Here is a 13,905-nt window from a genome sequence, read left to right as displayed (position 1 = left end):
AAGGACGAATAGATCAGGTGCCATCCTGAGGAGCTGTTAGCCTGGGGGGTCCATCAGCTGTCCGGCCCCCTCCGTGGCCATGGGATACGGATCGGGGCCCTGGGAGTTTGAGGGGCGCGCCCTCTACCAGCTGTCCCTGGTTCGAGTCGATGAGGTGGGGTGTTATCACGGATGTGGTGCACAGATCAATGATGCCATGGACGAGGTGGGCTCGTGCAGGGTGCCAGGGCCGGCTCCCTTTCATGGACAGGTGGGGCCAGGCATGTCCGCGCCTGGCGCCCACCCACATTTCCCCCTCCCCACCTCCAGGCCCGGCGCCACATCCCGGCCGACCTCCCCCTGGTCAGCCTCTTCGGCTGGACCCTGGGCGGCCTGTACCTGGCCCGCTACACCTCCAGCCCCGCCGGGGCCTTTGATGAGCTGGTTGCGCTGGCGGGCCTGGTCTGGGACGGGCCCACCTCCTGCGCCTGGGCGGGGCGGGTGCTGGTGAACAGCCCCGCCGCGTTGCAGCACGGACAGCAGGCCGTGGGGCTGCCCTCCCACGCCGCACGCTTCCAGGCTGCAGGCCACAGTGCCTGGTGGCATGGCGGGACCCCGGGGGGCGAGATCGCTGCAACCCAGGCTCGGGGGTGGGGCCAGACGCGCGCGGAGAGCGCGGCGCCGGCAGCCCCCTGCCTGGTGGTGTCGCTGGATGACCAGGCGGGCCGTCGTGGCCAGCCTGGCCCCGAGGCTCGGCACAGCCCCACGCTGTGCGCGCTGCGGCTGCCGACGGTGCCCTCGCGCAAGGTCCCCCGCATGAAGCTGACCCTGCCCAGTTTCAGGTGGGGGTGTGTTTGCGTGCCGAGGGTGTGCAGGGCAGGGGGAGGCATGGCAGGGCATTCCCAAGGAGCTGGTCTGATGTCTTCTCGACTCCCTTCCCCACATGCCGCTGGCGTGCAGCGGAGCCACAGAGGCAGTTCCCACCCTGCTCAAGTACTCCCTGAAGATGCATGCCAGGATACAGCCGTGCCGCCGAATCCTGCAGCACCCCTTGGAGCCCGAGGGAGAGCACGACGAGCACGTCGCCGCGATCCAGCGGCTGACGGGGGGCAGGGCTGTGCTCTGCTTGGCCTTTGAAGACATGAAGGTGGGAAGGTGGGGGCGGGAGCTTGGAGCGATGCAGCCGTGGCCTGGCATGTATAGTGGAGGCATTGACATGAAACACCAGCCCCGCACTGGCTGGCTCCTCCCCATGCTTCAACGTCTTCTCCACTCCATCCCCACTGCAGATGGAGGTGCAAGAACCAAGCCCAATGGTGCAGGAGACAAAGAAGGGCGGTCTCTTGAATCGCCTCTTTGGCAGGCGGGAGCCGGTCTTGGCATGATTCTCTTATCTATGTGCTTGCGATGCGTTGGCCAGCTTGTCTGCACGGCCTTGCCAGGCAAGTAAGCACAGCCGGGAGTGTCATGCTCGTGGCACCACTGCTCTCCTTTATCGGACAAATTCAGGAATACAATCGAAAGTCACAGTCTCTGCAGTATTGGTCCAAGGGTGCAATCTCCGTGAATGAGGTGGGAGAAGGCAAGCGAGACTGCCGCAAGTGCTTTGCTGTCATGTCATGACCAGGGAGGCAGGCGAGCTCCACGTCAGCAAGGAATTCACCACGACATCGGCCATCATAGGCGAGGATGTGAAATCCCTCAGGACTCCGTGTCAGTCATCCACGGGGCCCTGGAATGCCACAACATAATCCAGGAATTCTTGAAAGGATATCTGTGCAAGTTTTTGGAGAGCACAATGTGACATAGTGTGCTGGCGCCTGCCAGGAGCCCACAACCCCGTTGCCAGGCACTGCATGGCTGTTTGGACTAGGGACCACACATGACCGCCAGAATCACCCCCCCAACCCAGCCCACCTCCCCGTTCCCATCGCCATCGATTTCCTGGACAAGGAATGCCGTCTCTTGGGCCGTCATGTCCACCCCCAGCAGCTTCAAGGCCTTCTGGATCTGCAGGGAGGGTGCATGGAGGGGCCACGGTTAAGGAGGCCCCACAATGGCTGTCCCTTCCCCTCAGCTGCAAGCTTGCCTGTCAAGCTGACCCAAAACTAACACCCCATGCTCACCTCATCGGCCGACAGCTGGCCAGATCCATCCTTATCAAAGAGGAGGAAGACCGACTCCAGCTCCCGTACTTCCTCCTCCAGCTCAGCTGTCTGGGTACGCAACGGGTGCAAGGGAAGTGAGTGTGAAGGATGAGACAGTGAGGAATGTCTGGGTTCAGCCGAAAACCTTATTGCCTCATGCCTTCCAGAACTCGCCAGCCCCTGGGACTCCCCACGGCAGTTCTTGCACCGCCATCTCATTCCTATGCGCAGCAAGGGCCGGCCGTACATGCCAGTGCCACTCACGCACACCTCTGACTTCTCCGTGCGCCATGGTCACACCACTGCCTTGCTGGATGACCCACCTCGTCGTTCTCTGCTAGGCACGTCGCAAACTCCAGAAAGTCAACCGCCCCCGATCCATCCGTGTCCATCCTCTCCATCATGTCTATCAGCTCTAGGGGAGTTGGATACTGCCCCAGGGATTGTAGGAGGCCCCGCAGCTCGCCGGCATCGATGCTGCCATTCCCTGGAGGCATGCACGGCAGGCATTGGCTTTGATGCTGTTCATTCCTGACACGCAAGGGGTCCCAGGCGCAGATCCATGGCATACCGTCTTTGTCGTACACAGCGAAGGCCCGCTTCAGCTCCTCCAGCTTCTGGGGGGCAAGGTTTTGCAGGGCCTCCCTGGCTTCATCCAGGGTCCCATTCTCGGCAGTCCTCATAGTGGGGAGGGGACCCCCGTGACCTTGTTGATGTCGAGGATCAGGAAGGCATAGGGAGGCATTGGTGAATACAAAATATGTCTTTACGATACCATGCGTGAAGTGTCACGGAGTGAAAATACGGTGCGATCTGATCTCCAAGTAGGGTGACCTTGTTTTACATTCTAGCGCCTCGAGCTGATATGTTGAGATCTTGACTCACCGAGTACTGCGGGGGTTAAACCTTCCTCGATGCATGGGAGACGACCTCGAATTACACTCTTGTGAAGTCAACATTGAGGCTCAATACGAAAGGCCATGCTGCATGGCGAGCTCGGCAGAGGCAGCGTTTAGAGTTGACGAACGCGCTTTGGCACTATGGTGGGTGGCCTTGGCACTGCTCCGGCTCACACACGTGATCGGAGGGATAGCTTTGCTGGTTATCATGCCAGTAATTTTCCTCCTCGCAGTCTGAAGGCGAGGGGGACACCAGTCTCTTCGAGACCCCGACCTACATCGTCGCCCTGGTGAGTGAGGGCTGGGGCACTTGTCACACAACCCTAGCCCACGCAGGTGGTCGGGCCTTCACTTGCAATGCCCCCCCGCCCCCCCCCCCCACCGGTGCTCGTCTTCTTCCTGGTCCTGTCCTTCTTGTTCAACCTCATCATGGGCAGGATCCGGGACCACCTGCGCCGCACCAATCGCCGCGGGTTCCTGGCGGCGGTCGAGAAGATGACGGAGGAGCTGACCACACTGGGCCTGATCTCCCTCATCCTCCTCTCCATCCAGCGCTATATCTCCAGCATCTGCGGTGTGGAGCACATTGGCCTGGTGTTTTTTTGGAAGTGGGGATGTTCATCCAGGATGGTAGGGGTGCTCATCAACCGTCCGGTGCCTCGCCTCATCACGCCATTCCACTTGCTCGAGCAGTTGCCATGAGCTTGGCGCCTGCCCAGCACACACCCACACACCCACACACGCCTCCCTTTCCTCCATCAGTGTCTGGCACAGACGGGGCTCGCCCCGCCTGGTCCCTGGGCACCCGTCTGGCGAGGGAGTGCGCATGCTGCCTGGCCAGCTCCACCGGCGTCCAGGCCTGCCTCCTGCGCGCGGGGGGGCCGACCTGCCTGGGAGGGGAGGGGCTCTGCGCCTGCGACGCGCACGCCTGCGAGGCCGGCGCCGACGTGCCCTGCGTTGGGGTGCAGCCGGGGCTGACCTCCTGCGGGGAGGGGCGGGTGCCCCTCGTCTCCTTCCTGGCCCTGGAGCAGGTGCACATCCTCATCTTCGTGGTGGCCCTGACGCACGTGGCCTGCTCCTTCTTCCTTCACTCCGTGGCCCGCGCCCGCATCCGGCTCTGGAGACGGTGGCCCGAGATGGACCACGAGCGCGCCGCCCTGTGCGTCGTGAGAGCCATTCTTTCTTTTGCTGTTTGTTTGGGCGGGAGAAGGGGAGGAATAGGGGCAAGGGGTTTTGGAGGCAGGCAATGCATGGAGAAACCCTGCGCCGGGCTGCTGCGGCAGGCTTTGGTCGGAGTCTCATCCGCACCCCGAGGCCAGGGCACTTGTCAGCACCTCATTGGGAGTGTGCGGCCTCGGTGCTTCATCTCAGAGGGGTTTGGCGATCCAACCACCCCGGTCACTCCTGCATCCCAGAATGAACCCCTCTCTCCAACTCTCTCCACTCAACTCGACTCTCGCATTGCCTGATCCCAGGGTGAATGCCCAGATCGAGCAGTACCATGCCCGCCTGCACGGTGGAGGAGATGCGGCGGAGTATGGCCCGCCAGGCGCCAGCTCCAGCCCCGCCAACGTGGCAGGGGGTGGGGCTGCAGAGGAGCCCCGCCACCCCTCCTCCCCCCCGCTGGTCGACGAGGGCATGGCGACTGCGCTGCGCCGCATCCAGACCCTCATGAGGCAGGGCAGCGCCGCCCCCGGGTCTGAGGGTGTCCCGCCCAGCGCCGATGGGGCCTCGACCGTGGTCGAGGCCCCGGCCGCACGCGTGGGTGGTGAGCGGGACAAGCGCTGGCGGCACTGGGCGGCGTGGTGGCGGGAGTTTGCCTTCTGCCTCTATCACGGCCTGGCGCCCAACTCGCTGACGAGGATGCAGTACCAGACCCTGGTCATGTCCTTCCGCCTCACCCACCGCCTGCCCGCCTCCTTCAACTTCCTGGAGTGAGATGGGGCCGGGAGGGGTGTCTGGGATGAGTCAGCATACGTGCATGGCTCGGAGTGTGAGCGCTTGCCGCGATGAGTAGATGATGTAGCATGTTTCACGACTTCCTCTCAGTGACCCACAGCCGCTGCTGCGGACCGGAAGGGTCGACAGGAGCTCACCGTCTCCCCTCCACCCCCAAGTAATCAGCTTCATCGTGCAGTCGCTGGAGGACGACCTGTCGGCCGTCGTGGGTCTGTCCCTTGAATTTTGGCTGCTCATCGTCATCTACTGGCTGGTGGCGGGCCCTTATGGTGAGCCCGCGGGCCCTGCCTACGAGGAGAGGGAAGGAAGAGGGGCATGTCGGCACATGTGCTGCGCAGATGCTGCAAGAGATCTGCGGCCATGTCATTCGTGACATGAAGACGACCATTGTTCAAGGCACTTTCCACGGCAAACCGCAACTCTTCAATTGTGGCCCCAGCTGCCCCCCATCCCCCCCACCTCGTGGCACAGGCTACCCCACCATGATCTTCTTCGCGCTGAATGGCGCCGTCCTTGCGCTCACGAACACCAAGCTCCAGCACATCATTCGATATGTCACTAATAGTGAGTGGGAGGGGTGGTGAGGGAAGGTCTGGAACTTGGCGGGGCACCCGTCAGCAAGCCAGACTCCAGCCACCAGCCAGCCCTGTCTTACATTGACTCATGCCAGAAGTATTGGCCATCTGCTGGGCATGCCGTGTGCTGCACTCTGCTGTCGACACACATGGAGCACCCCCAGCTCCGACAAGACTTGGCAAGATCAATATGGAGAAGGCTCCCTATCCTCCTATCCCGACCCCAGGTGGAGTGCCCCAGCAGCTGGAGCTCCACGTGTTCTGGCTGAACCGGCCACCGCTCATGCTCATCCCCATCAAGCTCACGCTCTTCCTCTGCTCCTACACCTACGCCAGCTTCATCTTCTTCCTCTGGCAGTTTGGGGCGAGCTCCTGTGCCTTTGAGTGCGTGCTACGAGGGCTGTGCCAGCTGCGGGGGGGTTGGGGGTCGCCCTGAGTAGTTCTTGCCTGCAGTGGTCGGCGGCTGGCTGGAGTGCAGGGAGCCGGACCCTGAACTCCAGTGCGGCTGCCAGAGTCCTTTCCCCCACACCCTCGCCATGCCAGGGACGTTTTCTATCGTGGATGGGTCCTGCCGTGGTGGACCATCATCCTCTTCAACACCTTGATGCTGGTGCACATGAGCTGGGTCACCTTCCCTGCATACTCTTTGGCGGTCCAGGTGATCTGCACTAGGGGGACAGCCCTTGGGTCTCTCTGGGTTTGGGAAAGAAGCGACGCCTTCAAGCACTGCAGTAGTTTGGGTCAGTGATTCTCGCTGGACATGTCCAGGCGGCAAACCCCTCCTGGTCCAATTTCCACCTCCATATGAAAGGAGGGGACCTTATCCGCAAGCCCTGATCCCTCCCCCACTCTCATCTAGATGGGATCCGACTGGAAGGCTCACATGCTTCCCAGACGACTTCTGAAGCGCCTCCTGGCGATCGCCCGACACACCAAGGCCAAGGCAAGTGTGAGGCGTGATGGGAAGTGGGACGGAAGCTGATGAGGATATCGACTCATTTCAAGGGGTCATCATGCATGTGACTGACAGTATGCTACAACCAAAAGACGAGTTGCGGATCATTCTCTATTGAGGCACCAGGTGCCTATATACTGCAACTTGTCTCTGACCGATAGTCTTGTTGAGCAATCCCGCAGGTGAAGGCGAATGGCAAGCTGGAGTCAGCACATGCGTCGGCGACTTTCCCAGGTGAGGGGCCAGGAGGGGGATTTATGACTGCGGTCGACGAGAATTGGCATGTACAGGGGGCTCCCTGGAACTCTGTGCCACTGCACCCAACATTCATCCATATGCAAACATGCATGAGCAATACAGCGTTTTTTGGTTGGCCACACATGCACTCCGACACCTTACCATTCCACACCGCGGCTGCACAGGCATGGTGGATCGGGCACTGGACAGGGTGGTCAACCATCTGGCTGCCACGGGAAACATACGGTCGACGGACGAGAGCTGAGGCAGGCAGCTGTCGCCAGTCACGCTTCCGTGCGGCGTCCCTCCCCTGCGCACACTCTTGTGAACGCTTGCAGCAACCCCCGCCCCTTGGTCAGATCTTCCAGATGTGGTATTGTGTAATCACTGTACTGATGCCAGGGGTGCCCTCCAAGTTTGGGAGCACGGATGGCCCGATCTTGGGTGAGGGGGGGGGATTGGGGGAGTGGAAAATCTCAGTGCGGGAAGGGGTCCCCTTCGGAGGCGGTGGGAGAGACACGGACGCAGAGCGGGTGACTCCTTGGGGCCTTTGGCTCAACTGTAGAGCTACCCTGGCCTCCTGATACCATTCTACGAGTTGCCGGGAGCCGTCCGACCGTCTGTGACATCGCCTGCAGGGGCGCTTCCAGGCGGGGTCACCGTCTGCTGCGCACGCGTGCCACCATTCCTCGTTGCCCGCCGCGCCCCAGGTGTTAAGGTATGAACCCGTGTAGCAATAGCATGCTTTCTTGGGCATGCCCTGCTGTATCCTTCTCCTGCCGTCGAGTGACGGGCTGCGACCACTCCCCGTCTGGGCCTGCCCTGCCCTCCGGGCCCAGGGCTCAACTCTGTCTTGCATCTGGACCCCGACGCGCAGGCTCGAGGCAGGACTGCACAGGCCTCTGCCAGCCGCCTGCAGGAGCCGCTGAGGTGAACGCCTACGCGGGGCGCAGCTGCTGGCCAGCGGAGCGGCGCATGCCCCCGCTGCCCAACGCCAGAGACCTCGAAGCTTTTGAGGCCCACCCGGAATGGAGGAAGCGGCGGTCACCCAGCTATCCCCAGCGCCAGGCGCCCCCAGCCCGTCCCGGGATCCACGGCGACGTGAGTCTGACGCACAGGAGACTGCCAGCGCCCCCCCGCCCCTGAACCTGGGTCCCCCATTGGAGTCCCTCCGCGACGAGGGTGCGGAAGCGCCAGGGTACCCCGCCTCGCCGGCCCCCGCCTCACCCGGCTCCGTCTCCCCCCAGAGCGCCGAGGAGAGCGTCGAGGACGAGCCGCCGGCGCCGCCGCCGGCGGTGACCACCTGGCACACCAAGCGCGCGCAGTGGTGCCGGGAGGACGCGGGCGGCCGCCTCCGCTCCCTGTTCGTCACCGTGACTGCCGGAGACGCGAGCCATGCCCGCCTGAGGCCCCCTGGTAGGGCTAAGCTTTCTTGGTGCCCGGCTCCTGTGTTGATGGGGGGGGTGGAGGCATGGGGAAGGCAGGCATGCTGGCCATGACTGCAGGCTCTGCTGGGCCTGCCTCTGCCGCCGCCGATCCCTTCCCCGCTGAACGCCGCGTGCACTTTCAGTCGCCTTTTGGAGGGATGCATGCTGGGTCGCAACCCACCCATAAAACCCTCCCCTGCCTCGTTCCTTTCCCCTTTCCCCAAGACGACTGGCTGTCGGAGCTGCTGGGGGCGGTCGGGGCGCAGGCCTTCTGCGTGCTCTCCGTGAACGGTGACCTGTACACTGGTGTGCTGCAGGTGCACCGTTACAAGGACGGCCGGGACATCTACATCCAGGTAAACAGCATGGGGGATCCGCGCGCATGAGAGGGTGCCTACCATGGGTCGGCGCCGCGGCCTCGCCTTGCTCCCCTCCCCCTCCCAAATGTGAGGATCATCGCCCCGGACCCCTTTGCCCTCACTTGCTCCCCACAGGGCTCTGAGGTTCGCAAGCTGTTTGTGGTGCTGGGCGTGGAGATGGGGGATGGCCTGTTCCTCTACCCCCGCCCACCCCGGCGTGGGAGGGGCCGCCGGGGGCGGGCGGCCACCTGACCCCGGCGGTGGCGCTCGTGCGCCTGCCGGCCCACCTGAACCCCCACGCCGCGGCCGTCGTGGCCGAGCGCACCCTGGCCATGGCCAGAAGGTGAGGGGGGAGTGGTGATTCGCGTGCCGTGGAGGACGTGCTGAGCTCGGCATGGGCTGCTGCTGGCCTCGGATGGTTGCCGCCTTTGCACCCCACCTTGCACCCCCAGAAAAGCCACCCTGCCTTGTCTGGGACCCCCTGATTTCATGCAGGTCGGAGGCCGGGCTGGGGCCGGGCAGCAGCAGGCCCCCGCCGGCACAGCCGGCCCCCGGCCACCGCAGGAAGAAAGCGCGGCCGCACCGCGCGGCGTGGGATGCGGCTGGCGAGGACGTTGAGTGGAACCCGCGCGCCGAGCGGGAGGGGGGCCGGGCACGGCGCGGTCTGCGGCCGCTACGGCGGGCGGCCGCCCCGGCGCCGGGCGTGGAGCCGTACGCCGACTTCTACTCCGGCCACGAGTATGACAGCGCGGGCGGCGGGTCCCCCCGCTCCTCCGACAGCGAGCCCAGCCGCGAGGCGGGGTCGGTCTTGGCCACCGCGCCGCTCGCAGCGCACGCACCGGGGGGGCCCACCACGGGCCCCCCCGGCCGCAACGTAGTGCGCCTCCGCCTGCCGGCCCGCCGCGGCAGGTCCCCCGGCGAGGCCGGCGCCGGGACGGGCCCGGACGCGATGGCCCTGCCCCGACCTGCACCAGCTCCAGGCGACGTGCCGCGGATAGAGTCGCTGGCCATGCTGGCTGGGCTGGTGGCCGACGCCTCGGGCCCCGACCCCGAGGGATGGGCCGGAAAGGACAACGCAAGGGGCAGCGCAGCGGGGCTGCTGGCGACCACCCTGGCGCTCATCGTGGCAGGGGCGGCGGCGGCGCTGACACCGGCCCTGGCCAGGGCGGGGCCGCCAAGCGCCGGGCCGCCGAGCACTGAGGCGGCGAGGACCGGCGTCAGGGCGCTGCGCTTCACCGACCAGGTCTGGCGCCGTGGATGGTGGGAGGCGAGCGGGGAAGGGGGGTGGGTGGAAGCGGCCCATCCATGCCTCATAGAGCTATGGTGCGGTGTGCGCACTGTTCCTAAGCGCCGTGGAGCGCCCACCCGTCACCGCAGGGAACATTGGGGACGCCGGGCGTCGAAGCGGAGCTCCTGCTGTGTCTGGGGGAGGGTAGCGAGGGTGGAGGAAGCGGGGTCGCCAAACTGCTGCGGCTGCTGGAGTGCTCCAAAGACCTAGCTGGGCAAGGTGGGCGACTGCTTCCCTAGGAGGGGGGAAGGTGCAATCTTGCGACAGACATCCTGGGAGGAGGGTTTTCTGTGGGAGCATGGGCGGTGTGGTGGCTTTTACCTTGCGACCCCGGGGCGGTGCCGCACAGGCTTAACGACAGATGCTGGGAGAGGGGCCCAGCATGAGTGCTGGCCCCGACCAAACCCCAGCCCCGCCCATGAACACGTCCCACAGTGGCCTCGTTCGAGGAGCTTGGCAGCGGGGAGCTCCGCGTCATCCTGCGCTGCCCATCACGAGAGGCCATCGCCCAGGTGGTGACCAGGCTTGTGCGCCCTGATGTGACCCTGTGACACCCATGACTGACACACAAATCACAAACACCCAGGAAGAGGGAGGCAGAGGGTACAAAGCTATTTGTGGGACGAGCTTGCTTGTACGATACCCTTTGGTGCCGGTTGCATTTCATGGGGCGGATGTGTTGTGATGCAGCGTGCAGGACCCGGTCTGTCCATATGGGCCCCCAGTACGACAGGTCCGTCCGTTGGTGGTCAGGGATTTTGAATTTTCCGACCACCGACACGACAACGCGGAGCGGGCGCAGGCGTACTTTTCGCCGGGCGCCCTCGGTGTGCACCCGACACAACCGTATTGACGAAGACTGAGCGCCCGTACCCGGCTGATGGGGCATGACGCGAGCGACCTTTGACTGACCCAAGCCCGTGCGCAGCTCACACGACGCGGCCCATCCATCCGGCTGCCCGATATAATCGCCGCGCAGAATTGCACGGTGGAATTGTGACCAGCTGACTTCAAAACACCCTCTCGACAGCGGGGAGTGGTGTCGGGGAGCATTCGCCGCACAGATTTTAGCGCAGGCGGAGGATGCCGACGTCGGTCACGGACCACAGCGATTTGACGATCTGGCGGGATGTCGCCGCTGAGCTGCACGCCACACTGATGACACAGTGCCAACACCTGCTGACAATAGGCGAGCTGCCCGACCTTGGGGCCATGGGGAGGGGTGCGCTTCTGTGGCACGGCATATCTGCCGGGACACCCGCATGGCTGACCAGGCACCGTCACATCCCCCTCGTACAGGCGCGACGTGCACAGGGGACTCCTATGCATGGCGCAGCACGCCATGTCGTAGTGAGGGGGCGCTGTGCCTGCGTCGGACCCCGCCCGACTGCGTCAAGGTGGGGTCAGGGTCCCCGGAGACCGGACCGCCCAACACCCGCAAGCGCAACGCCTCCCCAGGGGACGCGGCCACGCCCTGCACAGACACGTATGTCCACCCCACCAAGCGGATCTGTGCCTCGCCAGGCCCACCCAGCGCGCTGGCGTCCAACTCCAGGCTCCTACACCGCCCCCGAGGCCCACGCCGGAACCTGCTCTTCACCCCCCAGATCCCCCCGACCTTCCTCAACCAGGTCTTGACAAAAGGTCAGTGGTCTCCCTCATGTGAGGTGGATGCTGCCAGCCGTTAAAAACCCAAACAGGCAGCCCTCACCTCTCAAACGCTGCCCTCCGATCTTGCAATTTCCAGGCTCTCCTAAAAGACTGGCATCGCAGGAGACTCCCGGCACTGCTTGGTCACTCATGATTGGGCGGTGTTGGCTTCCGCCCCGTGCGGCCCGTCCCAGCATCTTTGGGCCTGCGCTGGCCACACCCGACCTCAGGGCGGCGCTGGAGGTGAGGCTACAGGAAGGAGTGAGGGTTGGCATCCTTCCAGTGGCCCCTTCCCGGGGCCGACGGACCAAGTGCAGTGCTTGACTCAGGCCAGTGCCTGCCAGGCTTGCGCCCGGCTTCCATCTGCATATTGGGTGGCCTATCCACATGGCCCCTGCTGAGCCGGCATCTCGCTCCTTCTCCCCATGCAGCTGGACGGGGTGGAAACCGTGAATGCCCGGCTCCTGGCAGCCGCGGAAGCCAGCACGGCGCGCTGCGTCATCCCAGACTCCGGTCCCTCCCTGTCGGGCACCGGGGCGGTGACGCCGTGCAGCCGGCCCGAGGTCGGCTGCCCTCACAGGACCCGGCAGCTCCGACAGCGACGATGCTGACCCGTTGGCCGGCCATTGCCAACCTGTAGACTTCGACCTGGGGAGAAGGCCACCTGGAGCCGCCCCTGATCCCACCCCACCCTTGACCAGATCCTCACTGCTTGGCCGATGTGACGCTGCCGTGCCATTCGACACCCCTTTGTCCCTACCCTTTCCTACCCATAGCCACGTAGACATGCTCCATACTCTCCCCTCCTGCCGAAGTGCCATTCCTTCTGACGCTGCATGGACCGTCCAGGGACCCCCTGGCCATCACCGACTGAGACCAGAACCCTTGCTCATGCCCATCCACCCCTGAGCGGCAGGGTCCCCCATCACACCCTCACGCTCACCTGCCCATTGCCTGACCTGACCGGCATCCCCTCCCGCAAGAAATGAATAAGAACGGGTGACCTCATGTGAGTCCTTTTGCATGGTCTGTGCAGGAACGTCTTGCACACTCCTCTCCGTCATGTCAAACCCGCAAAGCTTGAGGAGGATGAGGATGATGGCTGGAAGGTGGGGGGGAGGTGGGGGGAATGTCCACGTGGACATTTTGCTGAAGCGGACACCAGTGCCTGGCAGGGAGTGCCGGGGTAAACACCTCGATTGTTTCGACACAATAACATCTCATGTCGGTCCTGTCGCAATCAGCCTTCCTGCCTAGGACATTTCAGCGTGCCACGCACCTTGCGGCAAGAGCCCGATCGCTTGCACCCGCGAGCCGGAGGTACCGCCGGGCCTCCAGAGTCGGGCATGAAGAGGCTCAATATGCAGCGGGGGATATGTTTCACCAGATCGAGATCGGGTTTGTGTACATGCATGGACGGATGTCGGCATGTGATCTGCCGGTACCATCAGCATGCTCCTGCCGCACGCCCGGCGCAGAATGGCAGCCACAGCGTCAGCTGACTGGGCCCAGGAGGACAAGAGGCGCCTGCTGCACGCCGTCTACCGGGTGGGAGACCTCAACAAGACCATCGAGGTCTACCAAAAGGCCTTTGGGCTGAAGCTCCTCCGCAGCCGTGATGTTCCAGATGTGAGAATGGTTGGATGGTGCTCACAGGCTGTGGCAGGGGTTGCCTCTCAGAGGCAGGGAGCGTGAGGGCGCACCTGATCCCCTGTCTGAGACCAGGTCTGCTGTGTTGATCCTCTCATCTGCGACAGTAAGATCCATTCAGATATTCCGGACTTTGTCCTAGGGCAATCCCCATAACCCCTCCAAGTAAACAGGAGAAGTACAGCAATGCTTTCCTGGGCTATGGTCCAGAGGAGGATCACTTTGCATTCGAGTGAGTGGAGGTTTTTGTGGTACTGCGGTGCGGAGTTGGCAGCGGGTTTTTACATCCTGAGCCTGACCTAAGTGAGGTACAGGAGGGCTCATTGCCCTCCTGGCCAGACCCTTGAGCAGGCTTCTGATGGCGCTGTCCGAGCCTCGCCTCCTGAATTGCTCCCTTCCGCCTTTAGACAAGCTGTTGCGACCATCCAGAACTCCAACGACCCCTCCCCCCCTTAGGCTGACCTACAACTATGGCAAGGACAGCTACGACATTGGGGAGGGCTTTGGGCACTTTGCCATTGCCACCAACGACGTGTACAAGCTTTCAAAAGACATCAAGAAGGCGGGAGGGAACATCACCCGCGAGCCTGGCCCGGTCAAGGGCGGTACCACTCACATTGCGTTTGCAAAGGATCCCACTGGCTACCAGTTTGAGCTCATCCAGCGGGAGGGCAAGATCCCAGAGCCCCTGGCTCAGGTAATGGCGCCGGCAGTGGTGGTGGGCGGATTCCTGCACATATTCTACTGCTTGGTGCTTGTCCTGAGCTGGAGATGGATCCT

The 13,905-nt window shown here is 63.7% G+C and overlaps 7 protein-coding genes across 7 annotated transcripts in view; 5 read left to right on the top strand and 2 right to left on the bottom strand.

The window, feature by feature from the left end:
* Positions 1-79: 79 nt before the first annotated feature.
* F751_4733 (hypothetical protein) lies at positions 80-1,364 on the top strand (the record flags this gene model as incomplete). Its single annotated transcript, XM_011400834.1, has 4 exons — positions 80-154; positions 310-821; positions 940-1,126; positions 1,269-1,364. The coding sequence occupies 4 exons, from the start codon at positions 80-82 to the stop codon at positions 1,362-1,364; spliced, it is 870 nt and encodes a 289-aa protein (XP_011399136.1).
* Positions 1,365-1,693: 329 nt separating this feature from the next.
* Positions 1,694-2,809, bottom strand: F751_4731 (Calmodulin; the record flags this gene model as incomplete). Its single annotated transcript, XM_011400832.1, has 5 exons — positions 1,694-1,753; positions 1,897-1,989; positions 2,106-2,195; positions 2,450-2,613; positions 2,698-2,809. The coding sequence occupies 5 exons, from the start codon at positions 2,807-2,809 to the stop codon at positions 1,694-1,696; spliced, it is 519 nt and encodes a 172-aa protein (XP_011399134.1).
* On the top strand, positions 2,250-2,402 carry F751_4732 (hypothetical protein; the record flags this gene model as incomplete). Its single annotated transcript, XM_011400833.1, has 1 exon — positions 2,250-2,402. One exon carries the CDS (start codon positions 2,250-2,252, stop codon positions 2,400-2,402), a length of 153 nt encoding a protein of 50 aa, XP_011399135.1.
* A 539-nt stretch (positions 2,810-3,348) lies between the features above and the next one.
* Positions 3,349-3,573, bottom strand: F751_4730 (hypothetical protein; the record flags this gene model as incomplete). The annotated part of the gene is made up of 1 exon (XM_011400831.1): positions 3,349-3,573. One exon carries the CDS (start codon positions 3,571-3,573, stop codon positions 3,349-3,351), a length of 225 nt encoding a protein of 74 aa, XP_011399133.1.
* F751_4729 (MLO-like protein 11) lies at positions 3,455-10,376 on the top strand (the record flags this gene model as incomplete). The annotated part of the gene is made up of 15 exons (XM_011400830.1): positions 3,455-3,599; positions 3,788-4,184; positions 4,501-4,959; positions 5,150-5,253; positions 5,456-5,548; positions 5,787-5,943; positions 6,103-6,217; positions 6,419-6,508; positions 8,077-8,167; positions 8,404-8,534; positions 8,673-8,728; positions 8,990-9,006; positions 9,512-9,780; positions 9,915-10,044; positions 10,261-10,376. The coding sequence occupies 15 exons, from the start codon at positions 3,455-3,457 to the stop codon at positions 10,374-10,376; spliced, it is 2,370 nt and encodes a 789-aa protein (XP_011399132.1).
* Positions 10,377-11,148: 772 nt separating this feature from the next.
* On the top strand, positions 11,149-11,463 carry F751_4728 (hypothetical protein; the record flags this gene model as incomplete). Its single annotated transcript, XM_011400829.1, has 1 exon — positions 11,149-11,463. The coding sequence occupies one exon, from the start codon at positions 11,149-11,151 to the stop codon at positions 11,461-11,463; it is 315 nt and encodes a 104-aa protein (XP_011399131.1).
* A 1,491-nt stretch (positions 11,464-12,954) lies between these two features.
* The window catches only part of F751_4727 (Lactoylglutathione lyase), a gene marked incomplete at both ends in the record, with an annotated part of 2,782 nt that continues 1,831 nt past the window's right edge, over positions 12,955-13,905 (top strand). The window contains 3 exons of the mRNA XM_011400828.1: positions 12,955-13,104; positions 13,299-13,357; positions 13,582-13,730. Of these exons, the coding sequence (XP_011399130.1) occupies positions 12,955-13,104; positions 13,299-13,357; positions 13,582-13,730 (358 nt within the window). The remainder of the gene's footprint in view (positions 13,105-13,298; positions 13,358-13,581; positions 13,731-13,905) is intronic.

This window comes from Auxenochlorella protothecoides (genome assembly GCF_000733215.1).
Source record: "Auxenochlorella protothecoides strain 0710 unplaced genomic scaffold scaffold54, whole genome shotgun sequence".
NCBI classification, from domain to species: Eukaryota; Viridiplantae; Chlorophyta; class Trebouxiophyceae; order Chlorellales; family Chlorellaceae; genus Auxenochlorella; species Auxenochlorella protothecoides.
This window is presented reverse-complemented; position numbering and strand designations above follow the sequence as displayed.